Source organism: Phacochoerus africanus, chromosome 11, assembly GCF_016906955.1.
Source record: "Phacochoerus africanus isolate WHEZ1 chromosome 11, ROS_Pafr_v1, whole genome shotgun sequence".
Classification (NCBI taxonomy): domain Eukaryota; kingdom Metazoa; phylum Chordata; class Mammalia; order Artiodactyla; family Suidae; genus Phacochoerus; species Phacochoerus africanus.
In genome coordinates, this window is record NC_062554.1 from 2068606 (window position 1) to 2094733 (window position 26128).

Sequence of the window (26128 nt, forward strand, 5' to 3'; positions counted from 1 at the left end):
TTCAGAAGGTAATGTCTTCACTTTATTAGAACATCGCCTAGCGTGGTGGAGCTCCAGAACCAGGGATTAACCTCAATGAGAAACATCAATAAGAAAGTGAGATTAAACATCAATAAGAAAGAGCACAGCAGCTGGGCCGTGAAACATGGAGGCACCTCAATGGGCATTCATGAAAGAGCAAGGAGCCTGAGCAAAGGCCTGAGGAGAGAAACCACGAGTATTAGAAGGTTGCCTGCATTTCTAAGGGCTGGGAGGGTGGGGATGGGGCGGGGGCGAGGGGAGGTGGAGTAAATGCGAAGAAAGGAAGAAGCTGGGTCAGTACATGGAGGGCAGGGCCTTGAGCACTGGGAGGTTTGGATGGGGCGTGGACGGTGTTGAAAATTCCTGACTCTTATCTGAGCTCCCGAAAGATACCTACAGCGGTGCCCTCCGATAAGGATGCAGTGCCTTCCCACTTCCAGCCCCCCCTCCGTGTGTGATCAGGAGGGTGCTGTCTTGCGAGGGGCCGTGGCTCTCTGTCCTGGAGAGCAGCGCTCCTGGCACTCCCCCTCCCAGCTGGGATGCGTCACTCCAGAGGCTGCTTTCGCTTTGTCTGGAGTCTGTAAATGATCTGGTTCCCATCGTTCCAGGCGTAGAGCTGCTTATCTCTGGGGTTGTAATGGATCACGGAGTGACTTCTCGGCCGCCTGGGGAAGAACACGCTGGGCAGACTGTCCCCCGTGACAGTGCCCAGCGGGTCGTAGACGCAGGTGATGCGATGCGGGCCGTGGCCCCCAGAACTGTAGACCACGTAGAGCACCCCACACACGAGGAACGAGGCTTCGGCGTCCTGGCTTCGGCACGGAGTGTCCCAGGAGTGTTCCACGCCCAGGGTGTCGGCCGAGATTTTCGTGAGAACCAAGTGGCCCTGGATGCCTGGCCCCGAGTGGATGGCCCAGAGCCCGTGCTCGTCCACGGCCAGGTCAATGTACGTGGCGGCGGAGTGCTGGTAGACCGGGGCTCTGCCGACCCCTCCCGACAGCAGCATTCGGTCTTCCAGGCTCCTCTTGTGCAGGTTGTACTTGACGATCTCATTGGGGGTCCCGTGGTTGTGAAAAAACAGGAAACCTTGGTAGATCACTTGGCCTGTGCCCTGCCAGGAGTGTGTGAGGATCAGCTTCCGGGGGCCGGGCTTGGTGCTGTCTTCCGTGAATGCCCGCATGTTGGCAAATTCCCAGACCGTGTTGCTCCGGGGCCCAGGGAAGAAATAAACCTTTGGAGAGTCACCGGCAGCGTCTTTCATCCAAGAGCCGTCTGGGTCCACCGTTCTCTTCACTATTTTCAGAGACTTTATGCCCATCAGCATGTTGTCACAGCCTGGCCAGACAGGAGAAAAAGGGGCGGTTACTTTATAAACACGAGAGATGCCTGCTTTTCTTTCCTTTTTTTTTTTTTTTTTTTTTTTGTCCTTCAGTGTCTAGAGTCAGAGTAGCCCACAGAGATCAATCATAACTGATTGTAGCATTCAAAAATCAAAGAATTAAATCAATAGCTGCACCTCTGTGCAAGGGCATGACTGCCTGTTTGTCAGAGTAAGCGTGAGTCAAGTTGGTCCAGGCAGGAGATAAACAACTCCTTGCTGTGCCAGAGGCCCCAGCCACTCTTTAGAGCCCTTGAGGGTGACAGTAACAACGACTTTAGGAAGCCCCCTGATTCAGTTCGGTTTGCCAAGATTGTACTGGGTATCTCTTGCATACTTAGCTTACAGTACTCTCCCAGAACAGTGCTAAGTACTGAGGATAAAAAATTATAGTATCAGGAGTTCCCATCGTGGCTCAATGGTTAATGAATCCGACTAGGAACCATGAGGTTGTGGGTTCGATCCCTGGCCTTGCTCATTGGGTTAAGGACCTGGCGTTGCCGTGACCTGTGGTGTAGGTTGCAGATGAGGCTCGGACCCCTCGGATCTCGCGTTGCTGTGACTGTGGTGTAGGCTGGCAGCTACAGCTCCGATTCGACCCCTAGCCTGGGAACCTCCATATGCCGCAGGAGCGGCCCTAGAAATGGCAAAAGACAAAAAAAAAAAAAGTATCGTATCAAACTTACACCTTGAAGAGATGAGCTTCTAGTGAAGGATTCTGGTCCCTAAAACTATTAGAACATTGTAGGCGTTCCATTCATCCATTTATTGATTTGTTCATGACCGTATGCATGCACTTAGTCAGCTCACCTTGGATACCTGCACAGGGCAAGATGCTGAGTGACATGTCACGGGTTGGGGATACAGGGGCTGGGGTGCAGTGTGAAATTAGGCTTGGGACTTGCTTAATAGGTATGTGACCATCGAGAATATAAAGCTTGAAGTGCATGTTTTTAAAGGAGGACAAAGAAGAGAGCTATCATTTGACATCGAGGAGAACCTACCTTTGAATTAGACCTTGAAAGACACCTCGAAGGACATTCCGAGATGCGTGGGAAAAAACCTTTCCCAACAGTTAACAGAATCACATCGGGAAAGTCCTCCAAAATCGGTGTTAGTAAAGTGATCTAGAGTTCCACCCAGTACCGCCAAACACTTTCTGGATGAAACCAGGGATGCAGCACTGTTCCAATAGCCAAGACATGGAAACACCGTAAATGTCCAGCAACAGATGATTGGATTAAGAAGACGTGGTATAAATACACACAATGGAACACTACTCAGCCCTAAAAAAGAACAAAATAATGCCATTTGCAGCAACATGGATGGAATGAGAGACTCTCATGCTATGTGAAGTAAGTCAGAAAGAGAAAGACAAACACCACATGATATCACTTATATCTGGAATCGAATATACAGCCGCATCAGATCTGAGCTGTGTCTGCAACCTACACCACAGTCACAGCAACGCCAGATCCTTAACCCACTCAGCAAGGCCAGGGATCAAACCCACAACCTCATGGTTCCTACTTGGATTCGCCTCTGCTGCGCCTCAATGGGAACTAACAGGCTCTTCTTCTATCACCTTTATGCAAAACCCCTTCCTTCTTTGACCCTGAACCTGGATCAATTCAAAAGTCTGCCTCTGCCCTTGAGAGTTGCGTGTGGGTAGAGAAAATCCCCTAGTGGTTCATGCTGGTGTCAGCTGGGGGGGTCTCCAACCTCAGCGAGCCCTGGTTCTGCCCTACTCTCCACGGCCAGCCCGTCTTCACATGACAGCTCTCCTAAATCTGCCTCCCCCACCCCCGTCCGACAACTAGCTCGTTCGTCCCTCAAATAACGCCTTGGAAATCATAAACACCAGTAGACATGACCTTTCTCCACTTCCTGTAATTCACCCGCAGCCTTCTCCTCAACTCCTACCCTCCCCCACACCCTGGAAGAGGCCGTGTCATTGCTTCTGCCCAAGACGAACAGGTGCACCTGCGCCCCTGTCTCATCCTCTCCTGGCTTCTTCGAGACACTCTCCATGAAGGGGCCCCGTTCTGCTGTCTCCGATTTCTCCTTCACCACTGGTTCTGTAGCTTGTACATCAGTTCACCCACAAGTGGGCACGCTTTCTAGTTATCTCACTCTTTCTAACCCTTTAGGGAGCTAGATGCTCCTACAGAAGAGTTTATACTCCCTGTATCCATGTCCTCACCTCCCCTTTTTTTTAATTTAACGCCGCAGAAATTCCCTTTGTGATGTGACCAGGGGCTTCCCAACGGAAAGCTCAGAACTGGTGCGTCCGTGTGGCAGCTGACCCTGCAGCGTGACGGTACCCATCAGTTCCTCCTTAGCGAAGGGCTCTGCTCCCTTGACCTTTGTGTCACCACGGAGGCCATGTCTGTGTCGTCAAACGCCAGGTCATCTTCCTCTTCCCTCGTGACACATTTGCAGCCCCCTTCCTACGTACGTTGCACCCACTGACCTGCGTCCCATCCTGGGGGAAGTGGACAGGAGTGGGGGTAGCCGTTTCCACCTGGCCCTGACAGAGGCCACCTCAAGAAGGGGGATGCGCCAGTGGGCTGTTATTTTGTTAAACATATGGGTCCCACAGGCCAACTGAGGACAAGAAACAGAGTGAGCGGAGGGACACTGGACACAGGGATCAAACAAGTGTGACCAGAGGAGCCCCAGGGGTCAAGGGAGTGTAGCGAGCTGCCACTTACGGCAGCTGCTTGGGGAGCACGCCTACCCCGGCGCCTTAACCATTTTCACCAGCACAGCGGTCACCGCCTCTCCTCTCTCCTCGAGTCTCCACCCCGCCCTCCTCCGCCGGCTGTGAAGACCTCGCCTCTGATTTCCCTGGGGAAGCAGAAGCACTGGGACAACCGCCTCACCTCCTGCCTGGACTGCCGCAGCAGCCTGCCGCACTTGACCCCAGAGCCCACTCCCCACGGCAGCCCAAGGCATCAGTCCAAAAATAAGTCAGATCATGTCACACGTCTGCTCCGAACTCGCCAGGGACTTCCCTCCTGACTCAGAGTAAAGCTCCAGTGTCTACCTGCCCAGCCATCTGGGACGGTCCGCCCCCTGCCTCTCTGCCTGCCCTCCTACGACTCCCCTACTGTGATGGCTTTGTTCAGCCACTCTGGCCTCCCTGCTGCTCCTCAAACTGTGCCAAGCACACTCCTGCCTCAGGAATTTGATGCGGTTTTTTCCCTCTGCTTGGAAACGTCTTCCCCAGATAGCTGCATGGCTTCCTCCCTCGCTCCCTTTCGGGCTGTTCCCAAATGCTCCCTTATCACCAAGGTCTACTCTGACCACCCCCCTAAGAATGGAAGCCCCAGCCGCTGCGGAAAACAATACGGAGGTTCCTCAAAACAGTAAAAAGAGAGTTGCCCTATGATCCAGCAGTCCCCCTCCTGGGCATCTCCCCAGATAAAACCATAATTCAGAAAGATACATGCACCCCAATGTTCATTGCAGCACTATTCACAAGAGCCGAGACATGGAAACAACCTAAATGTCCATCGACAGATGATTGGATAAAGATGTGGTCCATACACACGGTGAATATTACTCGGCCATTAAAAAGAAGGAAATAATGCCATTTGTAGCAATATGAATGGACTCGAAATTATCATACTAAGCAAAGTCAGTCAGAAAGAGAAAGACAAATACCATACGATATCACTTATACGTGGTATCAAAAACACAACACAAGGGTGTTCTGGTTGTGGCTCAGCAATAATGAACCCGACCAGTACCCACAGGATGTGGATTCGATCTCTGGCCTCGCTCAGGAGCTGGTGCTGGATAAAGATCTGGTGTTGCTGTGGCTGTGGGGTAGGCTGGCAGCTGCAGCTCTGACTGGACCCCTAGCCCTCGAACTTCCATATGCTGTGGATTCAGCACTAAAAAGCCAAAAAACGAAACCAACAAAAAAAACCCAAAAAACCAAAAATGGAGAATACAAAAAAGAATATATACAACTGAGTCACTTTTGCTGCACAGCAGAAATTAAAACAACATTGTAAAGCAAGTATACTTCAATAAAATTTTAAAAAAAATTCCGTATTTCTAGGGCTGCACTCACGGCATATGGAAATTCCCAGGCTAGGGGTCAAATCAGAGTTACAGCTGCCGATCTACACCACAGCCACAGCCGAGCCAGATCCAAGTCACATCTGCGACCTACACGGCAGCTCACGGCAATGCCAGATCCTTAACCCACTTGGCAGGGCCAGGGATGGAACCTATGTCCTTACGGATGCTAGTCAGATTCAACCCACTGAGCCATGATGGGAACTCCAAACTAACATTCCCGAATGGCAGCCTCCTCCTCCAGCTTTCCGTTACCCTGGCTCCTTGTTCGCCACAGTGCTTATTATCTGCTGTCTGATGTATTATGAATTCACCTGTAGGCGTAGGGATTGCTCAGCTCCCCTCAACAGAACGGACACTCCACGCGGGCATGGGCTTTGTCTTATCTGCTTCATTCATGGTGGTCTGTCTTGCCCCTACAGTGGCAGTGGCACAGAGTAGGCCAGTATTTGCTGAATGAATGAGGTTTCCAACAATTCAATCTATTAGCCAATTGCATCTGAACCCAAATTCCTACCTTCTTTCCTGCTCTCTTTATGTTCCCAGTGGATCGAGTCCCTGTCACCTACTCAAGGACTTAGCACCTGAAATTATCTCCCTCTCCTGCCCAGGAGTCTCTCCCTTCCAGACTGGATCTTTCCCCTCTGAAAACAAACAGACCATGAGATCATTCTAGAAACTTTCTAAGGTGGCCCCATTTCTCTGTTCTACTTTAGAACCAAAGTCCTTGAAAGAGGAGTCTCCTCACCGCCAATTAGCTCCTGAGCCCTAACCAGCTCCAGCCCCCCACAGGTGTAAATGACCCTGCCCACTCCACCCAGTCGGTCATTGTCAGGGTGACCAACAGCCCCCGTGCAGCCACATCCAGGGGTCAATTCTCCATCTTTATCTTTTTTTTTTAATTGCTATATATTTTTATTACTCAATGAATTTATTACACTTATAGTTGTACAATGATCATCACAATCCAATCTTATAGGGTTTCCATCCTGCACCCCCAGCACATCCCCCCACCCCCAAACTGTCTTCTTTGGAAACCATACGTTTTTCTCTCGGTCTTTAACTTAATCACCTTCTCAGCAAACGGGTGACTTGACTGCTACCCCTTCCGGAGCTCTTCTCTCATCTCTGAACCCCCTGCTATGTCCTCACAGCTCCGGATTGTTTTCTTGGCGTCGTGGCAGCTCCTTCTCCTCACCCACCTGTAAGTATCTGTCCTCAGACCTCTTCTCTTCTCTGGCATCACTTTCCAAGTCACTTCCTTCTTGCCCAGGGCTCCGAATAGCATGCACATTCCGAATAATGATGAATTCCATATTTGCCGCTGGACTGATATCCTACCTGGAAGTCCACCTGGCCCCAGACTCCTTCATCCACCTGCGTATTCAACACTCCCACCCTGGTCTTCCCATTTCAAGCAAGACCCATCAATCAAGTTTCTTGTCTAAAAGTCATCCTTGACTCCTTTCGTTCCATCCCGCCACACTAGCAAGTTCTGGCAGTAGACATACTGTTGAAATTAGGATGCACTTAAATGAAAACGCTCAAATACACATATTGTGTGTGTGTGTGTGTGTGTGTGTGTGTGTGTAAATTCTCCTCGTCCCCTGCTCCTTCTCCCAGTGTTCCTCTGCCCTCCACGAATCTTTACCCCTTGCCTGGACCAGGACGGTCGTCCCTAATTTGTCTCCCTGATTTCACTCTTGCCTGTTTGTAGTATGTTCTCCACAAAGCAGCAGGGGGAATCTATCTAAAAACACGAGTTATGCCGCTGAGCTGCTAAACCCCTTTTCCTACCAGTCTTGGAGCAAAACCCTAACTCCTCCCCTGGCTGAAAGCACCTGCCCGGTTTGGCCCCTCCCTGTCTCTGGGGCTCGATTCTCCACTACCGCCCCCTCCCTCCTGGCTCACTGTGTTTTGGTAACAGTGGCTCTCCTGGAGCTGTCAAGGTTGTTTCTGGGAGCTGTCAAGGTTATTTCTGCCTCAGGGCCCTTGCACGTACAATTCTATCGGCCTGAAATGTTCTGCTCCTAGATCCTCCCACAGTCGGCTCCCACTCATCCTTCAAATCTCAGGGCCAATCTCATCTCCTCCAGAGGCTTCCCGACCACTGTCTCTAGATTTAAAAGTAGCCCTCTTCTTTCCTCGAGATCTGGAACTGCCTAACATTTGACTCAGGAGGGTATTTGTCCTTCTCCCGCCACTAGACTGCAAGCACCACGGGAGCAGGGCCTGTGCCCTCAAGTTTGCTACTGGCCTCTGCAGTCTTGCTGAGACCTTCGCGAGTTCAATAAACCCGTGTGGAATGAAGGAGGAAGATAGGGTTGTTCAAGCACAGGTTTTTCCAGGGTTTAAAAAGCGCTGCACATTCAGAGTTCTGCCCACAGGTTTGTCTTAAGGAGTAACAATTTGTGAAGCACCTTAAAGCTGTTTTGATGCTTCCGGGTGCATTATTTCACCTAAAAATGCGACACGACATCCTCCTCCTCCTCAAGGGAACGTAAGGCAGGAGTGGGGTCGATGGGGATGGAGCAGGACAGTCGCACAGGTGGCTCTAGAGGGCCCGGAAGGGGACCACGGCGAGAGAGGGACACCACCGAGGGAGGGGACTTTGGGAGAGCACGCTGCGTGAACCATTGCGCAGGAGAGCCATCCGAACGAAGCAGGCTTGCTTCACTAGACACCATAAATAAAAGCGGGCCACGCGCCCGAGGTCAGTAAGTGAAGGGTAACGTGAGGCCTGCGTTCAAGTTCAGCCAGACAATGACCCTTAGGACCCAGAACAGGAGTTTAAGGGAAAGAGGACCTTTCACAGCAGAGACCCTCATGAGCCGGAAACCTGAGACGGTTCGACACAGTTTAGCATCTGTCTCGGCCCTCTTGCTGTCCCAGTGTGACCTCCTAGGGTCACGGACGGCTCCACCCAGATGCGAAGGAGGAGCTGCTGCGGGAGGCCTGGAGGAGGAGGAAGAGGTGGTCTCCTCCCCGCCCCCCACTTTCCTTGGGTTATGAAACGTAGCCCACTCAACCCGCGGAGCTGGGCCTCTCACAAGCATCCTACGTTAATAAGCCTATTTCTGGCCCATCACTTTGTCTCTTCCCAAATTCCTTCTGTGCTGAGACACTAAGAATCTGAACTTCCATAAGTCCAGGCACCGGGTGAGTGATCTAATTACGAAGCTGTGGGAGCCAGTGGTGGCACAGCAGAAATCTGACCAGTGACCATGAGGTCGTGGGTTCGATCCCTGGCCTCACTCAGCGGGTTAAGGATCCCGCGTCGCCGTGAGCTGCGGTGTAGGTCACAGACCTTGAGAGCTCCCAGAAATAACCTTGGACCCCACGGTGCGTGGCTGGGATATAGGCAGACAGCTGCAGATCCGACTGGACCCCTAGGCTGGGAACCTCCATATATCATGTGTCCGGCCCTAAAAAAAACAAGACACACACACACACACAAATCAGGGTTGGGGAGCAACCTTATTGGGAAGGGCTGAGTCCCGGGAGCTTTTTCCATGGTCACATCTTCTGTGGCTGCTCCCAGAGGGCTGGCCTGACCCACACTGTGGCCAAGACCAGACTTGAGGTGAGCTGTGGAAGTTGCTTGGCCACCGCGTCCCTCTGCTGACCCGCTTGGCCAAACTGGGGGTTTGCTTCCTCATGGCCTCTGAGCTGGAAGGCAGGGCCGGCCAGGACACCTCCAGGCAGCCCCCCGGGGCAGGGCAGGGGCGTGCACCCACGTGGTGGAAGGGGTGGGGAATGGGTGAGCCCAGGCTGAGAGAGGGAGAGCTGAGGGCAGGGTTCTCCCCCGGGCCTAGTCACGGGGGCTGAGACACCTGCCTTGACCGGGAAGCCCCTCCCCGCCCAGCCCACCCCTCTGGGAGGAAAGTTAGCAGCCTGCAGCCCAGCCCCGAGATTCTCTGTCTTAGAACAAGGCACATTCAACGTCTCCCCAGCAAGAAACTCTTCACTTCAAATACAGCAGAGGGATGGAGTTCCTGCTGTGGTGTGGCAGTAGCGACCCCCACTAGTATCCATGAGGATTCGGGTTCAATCCGTGGCCTCGCTCAGTGGGTTAAGGATCAAGCATTGCTGCAGCTGTGGTGTAGGCTGGCAGCTGTAGCTCCACTTTGACCCCTAGCCTGGGAACCTCCATGTGCCGAGGGTGCGGCCCTAAAGAGACAAAACAATAAAATACAGCAGAAACTAATACAAACATTCTTCTTTCTCCTCCTCCTCCTAATGCAGAATCCTCAGAGAAATAGCAAAACAAGACAGCGTTAGACAGTTTTGATCAGGGAGACACAGCTGTGGGGAGTGGGGGGCCGTGCACAGAAATTTCCCCTGTGCCGTCCCTGCAGTTCCTCCTGTCCCGCGGCAGCCAGAACCTGGGACTGGGAGTCAGAGACCCAGGTGGTCTGAACTCCATCTCCGATTCTCTGCGTGACTCCCTGTAAGTCCCTTTGTCCATCCAGCCTTGGCTTTCCCAGCTATAAAACAAGAGGGGTAGCCTGCTATCGTTTCTTCAGGTGGATATTATACATATTTTTTTTTATGCTTTTTTTTTTTTTCCAGGCTAGGGGCTGAATTGGAGATACAGCCACCGGCCTACACCACAGCCAGAGCAAGGCCAGATCCGAGGCATGTCTGCGACCTACACCACAGCTCACAGCAATGCCAGATCCTTAACCAGATCCTTAACCCACTGTGCGAGGCCAGGGATCGAACCTTCGTCCTCATGGATCCTAGTTGGGTTCCTTACCGCTGAGCCACGGCGGGAACTCCATTCTCTGGTTTTATAAATTCCTTCTTGCGGAATGTGGGGAGAAGAGGCTGCCAGGGTGCAAGTAAGGAAGTTAAAACTCCCTGCGGTGCTTCTCCCGAGGAGGGGAGATAATTAGCAGGAGCAAAAGGTTGAAAAAGGGTAGGAAATAAATTGAAAGCCTTTGAGTCCAGCCAAGATGCAAATTATTGAACAGAGACACTGACATTCTGCAAACCAGAGAGTGAACATCTGAGGTTCACCCCCTCAGGTGGAATCGGAGACAAGCCATTAGGATAGAATCTGGCCCAAGGCCTCAGCGTGAACTCATATATAAATACGCTTATTTGAATCCTTAAAATATTTTTTTCCTTATTTAGCAGCAGTAATCTCTACACGTGGTGAAACTTGTCCCTCTGCAGGGGAGTGGCTCAATCAGTTATATTTTAAACACAGTTGTCTGGATATTAGCAGAGAAGAAACGGGGAGGTGGGGGGGTGGATGCAGGGAGAGAGGCAGACAGAAACATCCAAATAGTGATAATAAAAAATGGGGATGTTTAAGAAACAGACAGAGAAGTCAGGTAACGGATTTGGTTGAGGGAGCTGGTCATAAGCCAGACCCAGAGTTGTGGGGGTGGAACGCCCCAGGCAGCAGGAAGGAGGAAGAACAGATTTGCTGGGGAAGAAAAGTGATGAATTCACTAAAAAAAATAGAAAGAAAGAAAATTTCTGGCGTTTCCACTGTGGCATGGTGGGGTAAGAATCCGACTGCAGTGGCTCGGGTCACAGCAGAGACGTGGGTTCCATCCCCAGCCCGGGGCAGTGGGGTAAAAGCATCAGGTGCCAGCTGTGGCTCAGACTCAGTCCCCGGCCCAGGAACTTCCAGAGGCTGCTGGTGCGGCCATGAAAAGAGAGAGAGAGCATTTCTGGAAGCCGTGAGTATTTTGACAGCTCCTTGAACTTCTCTGTTATAAATCTTGACTTCCTCAGCCACCTGACCCAGATTCACGTTAATAAATGCCTGTCGAGACCTATCACGTGACAGGGGCGGGGCTGTAAACATGGAGATGACACACATGACAGCGCTCCGAGGGGGACGCGATCACAAAGCTTCAAGCTACTGCCGTAAGACTGTCCGTGTGGACTTCACTGTTCTGGAAATTGGGGCCATTTCATGCTTTTTGTCCACAGAATAAATTTCCTTTTCTTCTTCAAGTTAGATTCTTTTTATGTATGTATGTTTTCAGTGGCAATGATGTGGTTGAGTTACAATGCCGTGTTCGTTTCAGGTGTACAGAAAAATGATTCAGTTGTGTATATATAGTGGGAAAGAATCTAAAGAAGAACGTAGGTGTGTGTGCGTACATCACAATTACAAGCTGTTGAGTCCCCTGTGCCGCACGGTGGTCCCTGTCAGTTACCTATTTTATAGACAGTAGAGCGTATCTGCCAACCCCACCTCCCTCTTTACCCTTCCCCACCAATTCATTGCTGCTGTCTCAGCACGGTACCCAAGGTCCCTCCCCTGACCTCCCGTGTCACTTCCCTGCCACGCTGGACAAGTCACCAGTCACTGAACTGGCCTCTCACAAGCTTTAGACTTTACCCCCCCAACCCCCCCCTGCTGCCTTTTCCTGGCTCATCTTTGCTGACCTGGGGTCCATCGTCCAAACAAAATTCCCCGACTCCTGCACAGCAGCCGCCTGCTTCTCCTCGCGTGTCCAGAGCGTTGTGTGCAGCTCCCTTCGGGGGCAGCCCCCAGGCTGAGCTGGAACGGCTTATCTGCTTCATTTCCTTGCAAGCATTTCAGACAGAGGCTGTGTCTCACTTATCTTTTCACCGCCAGCGCCTGGCACTGCACAGACCGCCCTCACCGTTCAAAGTCTCACTGTCCAAACTCAAGAATCGGCGGGATTGAGAGGACACAGTCTTAGTCCGTTGCTACCCCCACTCATGCGAGGCCAACTTAGAAATCAAATAGAGCCACGTACTCAGAGGTACGTGTGGACATTTGCAGGTGCTATTTCACTGAGAGCCTGGCTGGACGGATGGCAGGAAGGCCGGAAGGCCAGCTCTGTGAACTGGTTCTCAGGGAGCCAGGGGAGGATTTGCCTTTGCAAAGGCTTCTGAGTCCAGAGTGAGGGCTTCGGCAGGGCCTGGAGTACAGTAAGGGGTCTGTACATTTCAGTGAGCTGCACAGAACTTTCCAGCAAGTCCATACCAAAGGTCTTTTCTAGCTTCCCAACACTAGCAGCATTCCAAGGCACCCAGTACAGAGGCCTGATGGGCGTGTGCAAGAGAAAACGGGCCGTGCAGGGCTCCTGGCTTGCGGCGCTGGGGGCTGCCCTACGGCATGGAAGGTGCAGGGGGCTGGGAAAACCTCTGAGAAGAATTACGGGGGCCACGGCTTCCACTCTGAGTTCCTATAACAGGTTGGAGTTCACGGCCAACCACCTGCAGGTGTGACTTTTCAGACACGGCCAGCTTTCCACAACCTCCTCACCTTCGCTGGTTTTCTTCCATAGTATTTATCTTCTAGTTGACACAGGCGACACATTTACTTGTTGTCATGGTTACTATGTGGCTCCCTCAATAGCGCGTAGATTCGATGAGGGCAGGGCTTTGTCTAGTCTGTTCTATGCACTGCTGTGTATCCCGTCCCAGCAGGGCATCTGGCACAGATGACAAGTTCTCCGCTGTAACTGTGAATACGGTAAATTTCCAAAGATAACATATATTCTACCAAAACTCTTTGGGCTCCTGAATAATTTTTTTAAATGCCAAGGGTTCCTGAGACTACAAGTTTGAGAACGGCTGGCCTAGAGGCTCCCGGCTGCTCACCACTCGTGTAAAGTAAGGCACGGACCTGGGCAGCCCCCCAGGGAATTTCTGATCCAACGGCCTCGGTTTTGCATCAGTTATCCGACTGCTGCAACATCTTGAGCACCTTAGGTTTAGAATTATGACCTTCTGGCTTCTATTCAATTTCCATTTAAAGACCGGGCTGGTTTTGGGGTTTTGCATAGTGGGTTTGTTTGGTTTTGCCGTGTTTTGTGCTGTTTTCTCCTGTAATATTCTTACCCAGACTAAAAAGGGTGGAAATGCTCTCAAGGTCTGGGTGTGGTACTTCCAGCGTCCCATTTGCCCAGTTGGAAAACAGAGTTATTTTGACATTTCGACATGGATTCTTCCCCTGAGATCAACGCCACTTCAAAACTGGCCGTCACACGAATGTCCCCCCCGCGGCTTCCATATAGAAATTTGCAAACTAAAAACCCATTGTGATTGCTGCCCATTTCCAGGAGCAGCAAGACCAAAAGCCTCATCTGGATGCAATTAGCGGGGCTTCTAGAAGGATGGGCTCCGGAGCCAGACCGGGGACAGGCTTTGGCCAAAGGAACGTGGGGAGAGGGACCAGCCTTTGGTGTACTTGTGTCCTCTGCCTCCACCTTGAGAACAAGCCCAGGTTCGCCTCCTGAAGGATCAGATACACACAGAGAAGAACAGAGCCATTCCAGCCAAGGCCATCGTCCACGGCCATCCCCTGGGCAACGAGCCACCAACTGTAGATGCACCAGGGAGTCCCACCATGAACAGCTCAGCCTGGCCCAGGTCAACAGAGCTGCCCAGGGGCCCTGTAGACTCCCGAGGCGTAATCAGTATAATCAATAGTCTGAACCCACTAACTTTCAACGTGGTTTGTTCGGCAGCATCGCTGTGGCAGATACCTCACGTGGAGTCTGGGCGGGACAAGTGTGAGTGCGAGGGACTGAGATGAGTCTAGTGGGTCTCGAGGGTGCTGCTTACTCTTCAGTGTATCAGGGAAAGTGGGAGGAGGATGGCCCTGCGAGAAGCTCTGAGCCTCATCTAGGATCCATGAGGACACGGGTTTGACCCCTGGACTCGCTCCGTGGGTGAAGGATCCAGCATTGCCATGAGCTGCGGTGTAGGTCACAGATGCCGCTCGGATCTGGCATCGCTGTGGCTGTGGTGTAGGCCGGCGGCTACAGCTCCAATTTGAGCCCTAGCCTGGGAACTTCCGTATGTCATGGTGCGTCCCTGGGGGGAAAAAAAATGACAGAGCAAAGATGCAGTAACTCTAGCAGGAGAACCACGGTGGCAGTTCCGGATGAAGCCCTGGAGCTGGAAGATCAGGCAGGAGCCTGTTGCTATGGTAACAAGGCTGGAGCGGATGAGAGCGCATTAGAGAGGGAAGAATAGACTTGAGAGGCATTCAGAAGAAGAATCTGTTGGATCAGACGGGGGCTAAAAACTTAGTACAGGAGAGTGGGGTGGTTTGCTTTCTTTTTAGGGCGGCACCCGCAGCATATGGAGCTTCCCAGGCCAGGGGTCGAATCAGAGCTGCAGCCGCCGAGCTACACCCCAGCCACAGCAACGCGGGATCCGAGCCTCATCTGCAACCTACACCACAGCTTGTGGCAATGCTGGATCCTTCACCCACTGGCCGAAGCCAGGAATCAAATCCGCGTCCTCCCAGAGACTGTGTCCAGTTCTTCACCCGCTGAGCCACAGTGGGGACTCTGGGACTCTTTTGCTAACTCAGAGAATTGCGGGGAAGCCACAGGAATTTTATTGCCTAAAAATAAAGGAAGAAAAGACAGGGAATTAAAAACCAAGGAGGCTGAGAGGGACGCTGAGCCTTCTTGGCTGGGAACTGGAAGGACGACTTCACCGAGTCGGTGTGGGGGTGGCAATAACCTTCCAACAACGGCCAAGAGGACTGAGTGGCTCTCCCGCCTGTCCCGCGACAAACTCATAAACCCAACAAACACAGGATCAGAAACAGCCGAGTGGGTCTTTAGTCTCAGAACAGAGGCTCCTGCATGAGGGCCCCTGAGACAACACTGGGGCGGCCTGCCCGTCTCTCCCTCCTACCAGCCCCAGACTCCCCCTCTGCCAGTCCAACATGAACGCTGGAGGAGTTCCCGTCGTGGCACAGTGGTTAACGAATCCGACTAGGAACCATGAGGTTGCGGGTTCGATCCCTGGCCTTGCTCAGTGGGTTAAGGATCCGGTGTTGCTGTGAGCTGTGGTGTAGGTTGCAGACACGGCTTGGATCCTGTGTTGCTGTGGCTCTGGTGTAGGCTGGCAACTACAGCTCCGATTGGACCCCTAGCCTGGGAACCTCCATATGCCGCGGGAGCGGCCCAAGAAATGGCAAAAAGACAACAAACAAAACATGAACTCTGGAGCCAGAAAGACTCTCCTAAAACCTGCACCTGAGCCCAGACATGCCAAAGCAGAACAGCACGATGGGAAAACTTAGTGTGTGTAGGACTCGGCCGCCTCGGTCTGAACCCGGCTCTGGCATCACTCAGCTCTGAGACCTTGGACAAATGACTGATAGCTCAGGGCCTGATTTCCTCACTTATAAAACAGGGATAATTATAATACCCATCTCACAGGTTTGTTGTAAGAATTAGCTCATCTAATCCAACAAGACATAGAAAATACTTAAAATTATCTGGTACCTAACAAGCACTGAACAACTACTAGCAACTACCATCCATGTCATTTTCATTCCCCGCAGCTTGAATGTGGGATGCGGCTCAGCGTGAAGGAGCTGAGCACTTGCCTGGCTCATTCCCATCCACTCTCCCCTCCGCCTGATGCCTCCCGAGCGCCGAGCCCGATGAGGACTGCACACGGCACACGCGGCCCCATTCCCTTGAGGTGCTTTCTCTCTGCTCTCCATTTGATTAGTGCTTTTCCAACATTAAAACTTGCCTTGATGGTTACTTTCCAGAGCCCAGTCTCCCCTCACCTCCACAGCAACCCCGACCTTATGAATCACGGCCCACCTGCCCTCGGGCCCACCTGCCCTCGGGCTCCTGTGATGTCCCCCAGCAGAGCAGTCATCGCCCATCCGTCTTCCTGGCTCTGCCTGGGGAGTTTCCCCACTCGAGGACAAGCACGTCATCCTAGTCAAAGTTCCGTTTCTAATGCCTGGCACGAGGCGAACCTCCTTCTGGAATTCAATTAGACATGTGTTGGATGCACGAACAAATGAACGCTGCAGAGAGAATGAACGCGGAGGTTCACGCCACCTGGAGCCAAAAGCCATCAGCTACAACAACGTTGGGACCTTCTATCAGTATCGGCAGGGATGGTTCTGGAGGCAGCCTCGCAGGCGATGGGCCTTCTGGCTGCACAAACAACGGAAGTGCTATGTCCACAGGTCTTTCTGAACCCGGCACAGTGACCTATGGGACAGTCCGGCAGGCAGCATAGGTTAATCTGTACATACTGCTTTGGCATTGCTGCCCCGTGAATGCAGCAACTCCTGTGTGTGTGTGTGTGTGTGTGCAATTTAGAATGCATCGAGTTCTAACCCTCTCCTGCCTCACACCTCTGCTGACCTTCAATACCCTCCTTTGGGGTAGAATCATCTGTTGTCCATCAGCTGATGTTTTGTTTCACTCAGCATCACAAACTAATGGACCTAGGAGCTGGCTCACAAATGCACTATTTGGCTTCCTGTGGGGTCTGTGCTCATTTGCTTTATTTTCTGTTTTGTTTTTTTAATGGCTTTGAATATGAGGCATGCACATTTATACCTGAATGGATCCCAGAGGCCTTTGGATTTGCAGCAACAGACTTTCTTATCTGAAACAGGATCTAACCAAAGATGTCAGTTAATTCAGCACAGAGAGAGTTACTTTGAGCACCTGTCCTAAAAAAAGGGACATAAAAAGGACGTAAAATAAAATCTGCCGTATTGGCTTTTTCCGAATGCCTTGAGAATTTTTCTCCACAAGCTATTGACAAGTTAAAAAGTGGTTAATACTCCTCTGATCCACACAAGAATGCAGCCTGTGGAAGCTGCCAAAGACTGTTCGCTGGGTCGGTTCTCAGTCTGGGTATCCGAGGGCAATGGTGCTTGGCCGCAGGCGGCCAAGGTCAAGGCAAAATTTCTGTTCGGTTCTAACAGTCATAGCACCAAAGACTTGGAGTGACTTTAAAATATAAGTGAGATTGTATTCGAGTAACTTTCACTCGATGCATTCTAAATTGTGTGTGCATGTGAGAAAGTGAAGAGAGAGAGGGAGAAGGAGAAAGAGAGCATGTATATGTCAGAGTTAAGGTTCCCAGAATTTTCCCCGGATGGTGGCCCTCAGGCGAGCACCATTTGGGGATGACCTCTAAACAAGGGCTGAAGACGTGAGAATACCTCTGCAGGAAGTGGCTTGAGGACAGAGCAAACCTACCTCATGTATTCTCCCCACTAGCTGGCCCTTTGTAGTGGTCCAGTAAATATTCCTAGCATAAATGAGAACCGTTCAGACTAGATGTTGGAATGTTCTGGAAATCTCCTAAGGCACAATGTTGAGTTTTCCAAGGAAGATAATGTTATCCTCTCTCTGTAAGCTTCCCAAAAAACTCTCTAAGATGGCATGGCATGGACCTATGAATGAAACTCTTGATGGGACCTCTGGTGACCTCCCCAGCTCATGATCCCAAGAGCTGTGCCCACATAGCTGCCTTGAGGCTCAGGATTTTGGCGAAAGTCCCACGGCTGGCACAGTCCCAGCAGGTTGAGGTTAGAAGGGAGGAAGATGGGAGCGTCGTGGGAAGAAGCGGGTCCAGGGAATTCATCGCAGGGGCTGGGATGGACAGAATCCTAAGACTCCCCCCAGCGGACACGCCCTCCCCGATCCCCTGCCCAGAGGGGAGGGGGGCAGCCCTGGGAGTAGGACAGCACTGCTTGCCGACTAGGTTACCTTACAAGACACAGCTAGAGAGATTTTCTGGATGTAATTAAGGTCTCAAATGCCTTGATTTTGAGCTAATGGAAAAGAAGAGGATTAGGGGTGGGCTTGACTTAAATCAGACAAAAACGCTTACAAGAGGAGCTGGGCTCTTCCCAAAGAGAGCGCCCTCCTCCTGGCTCTGAAGGAACAGCAGCCGCATTGCTGGAGAACAACAGAAGCCGGAGAGGGCAGCATCTCGAAGCTGAGGGCCCCCGTGCCACAACCACAGGAGGGAATTCTGCCAGCATCCTCGACGAGCTTGGAAGAGGACCCCAAGCTGCAGGAGAGAATGTGGCCCCGCCAAGACCTTGATGGCACGGTACCCTGGTGAGACCGTGAACAAAGCCATCAGCGAATCGGTGCCTGGACTCCCCAACCCACAGAAACTCCAAGATGATACATGTATATTACTTGACGGCACCTCAAATTTTTCTTAATGCATATTATTTTAAACTGCTAAAGCTGTGGTGAGTTGTGACACAGCATTAGAACAACCAACAGACATAGCGACTCAAAGCAACGGCCAAGCGGTAGGGGAGGGACACAGGGTGTGAAATACACAGCAGTGCGTGGGGGGCGGGGGGGACACCGGCCGCCCAGGCCCGTCCTTGGCACAGAACCTCTGGAAAGGAGAGGTCAGAGCGCCTGAGTCACCCGGTCGTGATTGTTTCCAGGCTCATCTTTCCCTAAACCAAGCTCAGAGGGGCGGCGGCCGTCAGTGTCTCTCCCAGGCTCCTGGGGAGGCCTGGGCTGGGCTCTGTGATACGGGGAAGGAGGACGGCAGGGGTTCAGGGTCTGGCTAGGGGTCGAATGCACACACGCATGTGTGTGGTGGGGGGTTAGTGCTGCAGGGGACGATGAGCTGCTCCAGGAGCACTAGGGGCCCATCCGCCTGGCGAGGGGCCCCCCAAAAGTGTTTGCAGAGAATCCACAGCATTTTTGCAACATTGTGTGTGTGTTCTTCCTATTATTTAATTGCTACAGCACGTGGGTGACTTAATGGGAGAAGAAAATGAGGGAGATAGCTCAGGCCACTTGGTGAAGGGCGTCCTGCATAACAGGCTGAGCTTTGGGTGGACTTTGCTGGGGTGGCTGCTGATAACCAGTGACAAACAACAAAAACATGCCACACGGAGAAGCGACAGGATCCCCTGTGTGTCAGGGGAAGGTCGATGTGACAGCAGTAGGAGCAGGACCAGAGGCAGGAGAAGCGGAAAGAAAGCCAGGGCAGGACGAGCTCCCTCCTCCGTCCCACTGTGAGCACAGGGCCAGCAAGGGTGGGGCCAGACCCTGCTTGTTGCATCATGAACCCACCGATCATCAGATGAGGGCTCCGGGCAGCAGGCTCAGAGGCAGCCATCGCCAAAAAGTCAGAAGAGTTTTCACCTACCTTGGTCTCCGGGGTCTGAGAGATGAGGCAGGAGAAGAAGGCTGAGAACGTAGACAGTGAGTGCAGACTCGGGACCTCTGCTGCGCTCTAGCTGGAAAGGGGCCGCAGCAGACAGACAGCAGCAGGAGCAGGATGGCAGTCAAGGCTGCGGGCTCAGAGCATCTCAAGGCTACAATCTGGCTCCGCAGCTCAGGCTCGGGGTCCCCCCCGACCCCCGGCACAAAACTTCAGCCCCGTGCTCGTTCAGGCTACTGTAACGCCCAGTCCTCTCCATCAGCCTGATTTTGAGGGCACTCTTCATTCTCTGCAGGTTCACCCTAGGCCTTTCCCCTGTCCCTTGGCCCAGGCTTACACCCATTGCTCCTCTCGGAGGGGGTTTAACTCTAGACGGGACCAAAAGTATCACGCATTTGACCAGCCTGACCAGGTGCTTTTTATTATGGATGAAGCTCCCTCCTCTCCGTCTCCTGACTTGGCGGTGACATGGTCTCTCTCTTTCTCTTCTTTTTGGCCACACCCATGGCATGCAGGAGTTCCTGAGCCCAGGGCTGAACCACAGCAGTGACAACACCAGGTCCTTAACCTGCTGAGCCACCAGGAAACTCCAGGACATGCTCTTTTCTAGCAAAACCTCATAACCCCTCCGTCTGGGCCAACGATCTGACTATTCAGCTGTTCACTCGGCTCCTCACTAACCACTAGGTACTGAACATAGACCCCATTCCAGGTGTGTGACGCAGCCCTGAACATGTGATGCGGGATGCAGGCTCTCACAGCTCACATTCCAGACAGGAAGGCAGCAAATTAGCAGCAAGCAAACCAATGAACTACAAGATCTCAGGGTAATAAGTGCGCCAAAAACAACACAAAACAAAGCAAGCAAACAAACAAAACACCCCTAAAAAACAAACAAAGTGGTAAGTGCTCCAAAACGCCTCTTGGACGGCCTGCCTCAGTGTCCGGACCAACCACCCGACGGCCAAAGCCAAACACCCGGACGCATCCTGGACTCGCCCTTCTCACTCATTGTTCACATTCATTTCTTTTCGCCACGTGTTTCCCAGCTCTCAGAGCCGCTCAAATCCATCTGTCCTGCTCCATCTCACCGACAGGCGCACACCAGCGCTCGTTGCCCAGTTTCCTGCAGTACTTCCCCGTCAGTCCCCTCTCTCATCTTGGCCTCTTCCCGTGCGTCATTCCCCTGATGAAAACCGTTCAACGGTTCGCTACAGCATCTCCGGTCAAGTTCACCCCCGCAGCTTAGCGCACAGGGTCTGTCATTATCTCACCTGGCCCCACAGCTTCCACTCAGCCGTCTCTGCAGACACGCATGGAAGGGTCACTTGCCTTTGGTCTGTGGGATGTGCCCTCTGCTCAGCCTTCTCTAACTTTGTTCAAAACTCAGATCAAAGGTCGCCTCATTCTGGGAGACCCTTCTTACAGCGGCCCCTGGAGTTTTGGCAGAGATCACACCGAGAAGGCAACGTGAAACCCTTAGCGCAACCAAGGCATACAGTTTATGTCCCCCGTTACCTGATGGAATGTCTTGCGTTTGGAGCAGGCCTAATTAGCATACAAATAAAGTTTTCCTATTTGCAATGAAACCAGCTCAGAACACAGCCTCCAAGGGAGGGACTTATCTCCCTCCTTGTTTTAATGAAACGGACTCACGCACAGGAAATTTTCCTTCTCATTTACGCTTTCATTGCTTGGTACTTGGCTATTATAATGGGAGCCCCGAACCCTGATCCCTAATGGCCTGGAAGTGATTCTGATGGCTCACAAGACTGGGGACAAAGACCTGGACTGTATCATCATCCCACCAGCACAGACACGAATCCTCGGCCCTGGTCCCTGGCCCTGAGCTTTGGCTGTGGCCATTTCCGAGTTCATAGTTTCCTGGCACGTGCGCGGCCCCTCCCTAACCGCAGGGTGCTTGGAGAATCCTCTGCTCTCCCTGGAGGGAGCTGGGCCGCACACCTCACCCGACCCAAGTCTCCCCCAAGAGGCCCTCCCCGGCTGACCTCTGACACCGAGGCCCCGACCTCCCTGGGGCCCCAGGGGAAGGGACAGCTGCTTTCCGAGACTGGGGTTTCCTTTGAACACCTGTTTCCCGATAAGGGCTCTCTCCGGGCACCGGCCCACGAGAGCTCGCGCCCAGCTCTCACCAGTCAGGCCGTGACCTCTGTGGGTCTGTCGCAGAGACTGATGTCCCGAAAGGGAAGGAACAGATGCCATCACATACTTGCGTTCAGCAGCGTCCGGATCTTCTTCTCTTCCTCAGCGTCTTGGATGAGATTCTCTGCCAGCGTCTTGTCCTCCGATTCGACGCAGGCGTCGGCCTCCCGCAGGTACTCCAGGTAGTCGATCTCGCGCTGGGCACGCTCGACCCTCAGGGCGAGGTTATGCACCGCGCTCTTGTACTCACTCGTGTGGCTCTGACACTGGCCCAGCAGCGCGGATATGTTTTTCGAGAACTCTTGGAATTCTTGGATGTACGCCCTCGTGGCTTGGGTGCATTTCTGCAGTCCTTGCTTCAGTCAGAAAATAAAATCCCAAAGTATTGCTAGTTATTTCAATTGCCCGAGCAATAGCCATAGCTCTCATTCATAGAAACGATTGCTTTTAAATATAAATAATCAAAAGGGGAGGAATAAAAATCACCCATAATGCCTTAATTCCAAGTACTACTAACACTTTTGTGTATCAATCTTTAAAAGGGTTTCCTTGCATTTAGTCATATATAAATGTTAAATGTGATTTCACTGTATGTATGTTTTATAATGTATTTTCATTATTATTATTATTTTACCTTTTTAGGGATGCATTCTCAGCATATGGAGGTTCCCAGGCTAGGGGTCGAATCGGAGCTACAGCTGCCGGCCTACACCACAGCCACAGCCAACACGGGACCCGAGCCATGTCTGTGACCTACACCACAGCTCATGGCAAGGCCAGATCCTCAACCCACTGAGCGATGCCGGGGATCGAACCTGCAACCTCGGGATTCCTAGTTGGATTAGCCTCCACTGCACCACGTTGGGCACGCCCAATAACATATTTTTAACTTGCTGATGGATTGTGAACAGATTTCAATACCAGTTAACGTACACCTACGCCGTAAGTTTAATGACGCAATTCCATTGAATTGATATACTTTTGTTTACCCTATTTGACTCTTGTTAATCAACATGGACATTTACGTGGTTGCCAAGGTTTTGCCATTGAAACGATGCTAAAAACAAAACAAAACTTTGTCTTTACATATTTGTGTATTTCTCTGGCTATTTTCTGAGGATACATTTCCAGAAATAGCTCCATCCCCAGCACCTGGTACCGAGCAGTGCTCACTAAATACTGAATGAATGAAAGAAGAAGTGAATGGGAGTTCCTGTCACGGCTCAGTGGTTAATGAACCCAGCTAGCATCCAGGAGGACGCAGGTTCGATCCCTGGCCTCATTCAGTGGGTTGAGGATCCGGTGTTGCTGTGGCCGTGGTGTAGGCCGGCGGCGGCTACAGCTCCGATTCGACCCCTAGCCTGGGAACCTGCATGTGCCCAGATGCCATGGGTGCAGCCCTAAAAAGACCAAAAAAAGAAAGAAATTCTCTAAATCTATCCTCTTTTTTCTTCCCCTCTGACACCAATCCCTCAGTGTGCAGATCACGTCACTGGGTAGCTGCCTGTCTGCATCGGGCATTAGAGGTGCCACCTGGGGCTCGGCGTCCCCAGGGCACGTGACCAGCGTGGGAAGCTCTATATCCATCACATCCGTATCTTTTTTTTTTAATTTTAATTTTTTGCTTTTAGGGCCGCAAGTGCGGCGTATGGAAGTTCCCAGGCTAGGGTTTGAATCAGAACTACGGCTGCTGGCCTATACCACAGCTACGGCAATGCCAGACCCAAGCTGCATCTGCAAACTACACCGCAGCTACCGCCACATTGGATTCAAGCCACAGGATCTTCAACCTACACCAGCAGCTCCGCTCAGGGCAACGCCGGATCCTTAACCCACTGAGCAAGGCCAGAAATCAAACCCATGTCCTCATGGTTCCTGGCCGGATTCATTTCCGCTGCGCCAGGACGGGAACTCCCCATACCCGCATCTTTTAAAATCCACGTTCATAGCTCAGAAAGTATCTGTCTCTGCTGGACACCCGTGTCTGCTGGGAACCTTGCAGGATGTGACTGCCGCTAATCCCCAAGGCAGGTGGGTGCTAAACTGAGAGGGACTGCGGGGCAGTGTCGTCCTGGCACATTTCAGGAGGTGAGACTGGGAGGGGCGTCTGGGGGGGGGGGGGGGACAAAGAAGGAGCAGAAAGCGGCCACCAGGCTGGGAACATTTTACCCACGAATCCAGGCCTCTGCCTGACATCAGGAAACGCACGCAGCCTGCTCTGAGGAATACTTTTCCTCTGACGGTAGCTAAATAGTTTGGACGTGAAGAGGCTTCAGGAAAACATAGAAGACAAATATTGAAGATAAGTGTGTCTTTGGAAGAACATAAGTAATTTAATTGAAATTTAACTTGTAAGAAAGCGAGGCGTGAAGGATGAAATAGCCACAGTCCAGGCCAGGGTGTGGCCAAGGCCAGGGCGGGTGGGGTGGGGGGGTACATTTGCCCCTGGGAGCCTGTCTCTGCTGCAAAAATGCTGGGTTTTGCAAATTTTAATGAAGTAGCTGCTGCTGCAACATTTGGCAAAAAAGGCCCCAACATTTTCTGTTTTATGTTGCTGAAATCTGCTTATTTTTAAACGCAAGTCCAATTCAGCCAAAGCTCAGAGCTTCTCAGTACTCGGCTAGCATGATTTTTATAGTGACCTTATGGCTCATCATACAGAGACAAAAAGAACAGGAAGCCCTGCTCTCATCCTCAGAGAGTAAGACATGAAGAACAGTGACCAAAAAGTAGCTATTTTAAAACTGCGCGAGTGGCTAATAGCATTTTAGACATTTTAGCCCCGGGCCAGGCAACGTTCTAAGAAGGAATTAGTGCGGTACACCTTCAGAGTAGCCATAAGAGGTCAATTTTACTCTCGTCCTCCCTTTATAGACGAGAGAAACTGCCAGACTGGAGGATGGAGGAAGGCCCTGCTCCGGGTCCCAGAGAGCCCGCTCGTCTATGAAAAGCAGCAAGTGTGCCGTCAGCGCCCTCGCTACATCATCACGACCTGGAACAATGCATCCGAGTGCGGAGGGAGGAGGCGCCGGTCCTGCTGCGGCCAGGGCAAGTTCCAGCTGTCCCGGGAGGAACCCTGAGGGGCAGTGGGTGAGAGGAAGGGACTTCCAGGAGGCAGGTGCCCAGATCAGGCGCACGGATGCCACCTACCTCCAAGACCTGGAAGCGCTGATAGATGTAATGCACCATGCCCGGGTCCTGGGCGCACCGCGGCGGGGGCAGAAGGGCGGTGAGGACCAAAACCCTGAAGGCAGAAGCTCGCGTAAGGGCCAGCATCGTCCTGCACGCCACCCCGGGCGGGAATCTCTCTGCTCTGGCTCCTCGAAGTCGGCCCAAGGGGCCAGGTGGAGGCCTCCCGCTTTCTAGCCGCTGCAGAGAAAACCCACCAAAAAAAAAAAAAAAACCGCCAGCGAGCAAGGTCTGCGCGTCTGGTTACACCGCCAGCTGCGTGATCTCACTTTGCGAGCTGGTGATCAGGTCCAGCTGTGGGCAGGCCAGTCCCCAGAGGCCTTGCAGGCGACTTGGGGCAGAGAGCTCCCGGGGTCCAGCATCTGCTGCTGTCACCTTTGGCACCCGCAGACCTTCCCCAGGCCAGCGGCTGCACCCTCTTGCAGGCCTGGGTGGGTGTGCGTGGGGTGGGGTGGGGGACGGGGGCGGGGGTGGGGGGCGGGGGGTAGACAGGCTGCTCCCCTCTCCCCAGCTCTTCCCTTTTCGCTTTTGCTTTGCTCCTCCTGGAACAGTCTGCAGGCCAATCGCAGGCCTGACCCCACGCGCACCACCCCCAGCTTCTCAGAGTTGGAATCTCTGTTTAGTTTCTGGCCCCAGTTCCCAGGATCCTCTTCCCAGAAGTCGAGGGGAGACCCCACCCCTCTCCAGATCTGCTTTGCCTTCCTGCAGCCTCTTAAAGGCACAGCCAGAAAAATGAGAGCCCTGATGTGCCCCGTCTCTGGGCAGCCCGGGCACAGGGCTGACGGCCCCGCAGGGAGAGACGGCCAGTGGACCCCAGGCCTGGCTGCCCGAGGAGACCGCTGAAAAGCCTGAGAGTCACATGCAGAAGACGCATGCCGGTTAGTGACACAGCGACACTTCCAGAGCCCAGCCGTCGGGAATGGAAGCCCGCGGGGGGAGGGCTCTGGGGTTTCTCATCTCTGGCAGCAGCATCGCCTTCACCTGTAGCTGCAGGCCGGCGAGGCCGAGGACCCAACCCTGCAGCCCAGTCCAGGTGAAGATGAGTCACATCGCAAGGACCAAGGGCGAAGCCTCCCGGGGTCTGCCTCGGCTCAACCTCTCCTCCCACGAGTGGGTCCAGGATACGAAGGATGTTTCCTCAGTCACCTGCTGAAGTGGAGAAGGTTGGGGCTTCTATGCCGAGTGGAAGAATTCTGACCAGGAGTCAGAAGACCTGGATTTGTACTTGGTCCCTGTGAGAGACACTAAGAGAGATTTCCGGAGTCCTCTTCATGGCTCGGCAGTTAATGAACCCAACTAGGAACCAGGAGGACACGGGTTCGATCCCTGGCCTCACTCAGTGGGTTA

The 26128-nt window shown here is 52.6% G+C and overlaps 1 protein-coding gene across 1 annotated transcript; it reads right to left on the reverse strand.

The window, feature by feature from the left end:
* OLFML1 (olfactomedin like 1) lies at positions 1–25249 on the reverse strand. Its single transcript, XM_047753432.1, has 3 exons — positions 24743–25249; positions 21660–21948; positions 1–1356 (listed from the first exon to the last, which is right to left on the reverse strand). Exons 1-3 carry the CDS (start codon positions 24866–24868, stop codon positions 566–568), a joined length of 1206 nt encoding a protein of 401 aa, XP_047609388.1. The 5' UTR covers positions 24869–25249; the 3' UTR covers positions 1–565.
* Between the last annotated feature and the right edge of the window lie 879 nt (positions 25250–26128).

Coding starts and splice junctions, on each gene's coding strand:
- OLFML1 (XM_047753432.1), bottom strand. CDS start 24,868: ATGCTGGCCCTTACGCGAGCTTCTGCCTTCAGGGTTTTGGTCCTCACC. Junction 21,949..24,742: donor AGCGCTTCCAGGTCTTGGAG/GTAGGTGGCATC, acceptor TTCTGACTGAAG/CAAGGACTGCAGAAATGCAC. Junction 1,357..21,659: donor CCGGACGCTGCTGAACGCAA/GTATGTGATGGC, acceptor CTGTCTGGCCAG/GCTGTGACAACATGCTGATG.